At 62.9% G+C, this 1,817-nt stretch overlaps 1 protein-coding gene across 1 annotated transcript in view; it reads left to right on the top strand.

Annotated features, from left to right (window-relative positions):
- Positions 1-1,135: 1,135 nt before the first annotated feature.
- MNEG_9964 (hypothetical protein) overlaps positions 1,136-1,817 on the top strand; it is a gene marked incomplete at both ends in the record, with an annotated part of 2,645 nt that continues 1,963 nt past the window's right edge. Inside the window, 2 exons of the mRNA XM_014041562.1 lie at positions 1,136-1,141; positions 1,520-1,659. Coding sequence (XP_013897016.1) covers positions 1,136-1,141; positions 1,520-1,659 — 146 coding nt within the window. The remainder of the gene's footprint in view (positions 1,142-1,519; positions 1,660-1,817) is intronic.

Here is a 1,817-nt window from a genome sequence, read left to right as displayed (position 1 = left end):
CTGCTGCTGCTGCTGCTGCTGCTGCTGCTGCTGCTGCTGCTGCTGCTGCTGCTGCTGCTGCTGCTGCTGCTGCTGCTGCTGCTGCTGCTGCTGTCGCTGCCGCTGCCGCTGCACCTGCCGCTGCCGCTGCCGCTGCTGCTGTGTGTGTGCAGGCGGATGGGAGCAGCAGGATGGCTGCAGCAGGCGCCTTTGAATCCCCTCCCCTTGCGGGCGACGCAGCACACTTGCTTCACAAACTTTGCGCGGCGTTCCACCCTTATGGTGAGGCCAAGCAGCCGACCCGCCGCCTTCCGTGCAGCTTCGCACCCGCGCCACCCCCTCGCTCGAAAACGTCTTCGCAATGCCAAACCTTCAGGTGTACGCGCGCGGGGCTGAAAACGCCTTGCGGGCGACCACGACGCAGCGTGTCAGTCAGGGTTTGGAGAGGTCCCTAGCCGCCCCCGTTTTTATTTATCACGCCGGCTGTGCATCGCATTGAGCGCACCTAGAACCCGCCCATAGGAAGGCCGGATAACCCCTACCCCAGGACCCAGGCCCCCGGCGCCCCGGCGCTGCAGAGAGAAGAACGCATCAAGCCGTGCTGCATGCCGCATGCATGCACACATGCACGCATGTATGTAAATGCGCTTCCCCGCGTGCTGCTCCCGTTCATGACAATTTAGGGTACCTGTGTCCCCTTCCGCAGCATTACAGCCCATGATGGATGTGCCTTGCCTGGACTGCCATTAGTCAAGTGCACGTTGTGCCAACACTCTGGATCATTTTACAGTGGGCAAGTCCCAGTACGGGGTTGCAATGTCGAGAACTGCGGCCGCAACAGAGCGGAGCTGAGCAGCTGAAACCTCCTGTGAGTGATGTTCTCCTTCATGTGGGCACAGGTGTCTAGCGCATTCAGTCCCGAAAGCCGATTACTTTGACGTAGCTGTTTGTTTTGTGCTTCAGACCAGCTTGTAGGGCAGCTGTGGGCCACTTATGATCTGAGAGCGGTATGGCCCACCTTCTGGCAGCCCTAAGAGGCACTCAGAGTAAGATGATGCGTGACAAATCCATGGCGCAGCATACCGCGATGGTTACTGACGCTTGCTGTCGGATCTCCCGCAGGTGGCACTGGCGCAGCACTGCAGGCAACGTGGCCATGCTGGTGAGCAGACACAATGCAACAGAAATTCGCTGCAACGTTGTAATAATGAACTCGCAGGCCGCCACTCACATTGGCGCCGACATGGTGCACCGCACAGGTTGCTTGGCGGCGCAGCGGGCACATCAGCAGCAGCAGCTGCAGCAGCAGCGGACGCCGCGGCGGCGGCAGCGGGAGCAGCTCCTGGATGGCGGGCCGCGTGCGGGCCGGCCATCACGGCAGCATTACATCAGCAGCAGGTGAGCATGCGCCGTGCAGCAGGCCGCTGCCAGCCCGTCCTCCAGTGGCGAGTGCTCATTTGCAGCCGCGCCCCTCTAAACCCGACCAATCACCAGCAGAAAATCCCTTCACCCCCACCCCCAAAACAAAACCCCTCTGCAGGTCCGCCCGTATGCGCGCCACGCCCACGTCAGCGATGCCTACCGCACGCCCCCCACAAACTACGTCCAGCTGCTGCAGCACATCGCGACGGCAAAGCGCCTCAACCAGCTCGACGCTCTGATCAAGGATTACGGGGACAAGTGAGTGCGGTGCACCGCAAACCTGTCCGCCCGTCTTCCGCGGGCCGTACCCGCTGATTTTCAGGAAGCGCGGTGGGAGCACCCACGGAGCAGCGAAGGGCGCGGCGGCCGCGCCCGCGCCGCCCGCCGCACTGGGCGGCACCCGGGGAGTTGGAGGG

This window comes from Monoraphidium neglectum (genome assembly GCF_000611645.1).
Source record: "Monoraphidium neglectum strain SAG 48.87 unplaced genomic scaffold scaffold02129, whole genome shotgun sequence".
In the NCBI taxonomy this organism is placed as follows: Eukaryota; Viridiplantae; Chlorophyta; class Chlorophyceae; order Sphaeropleales; family Selenastraceae; genus Monoraphidium; species Monoraphidium neglectum.
Note: the sequence above shows the minus strand (reverse complement) of the source record. Positions and strands in the feature narration are given on the sequence as shown.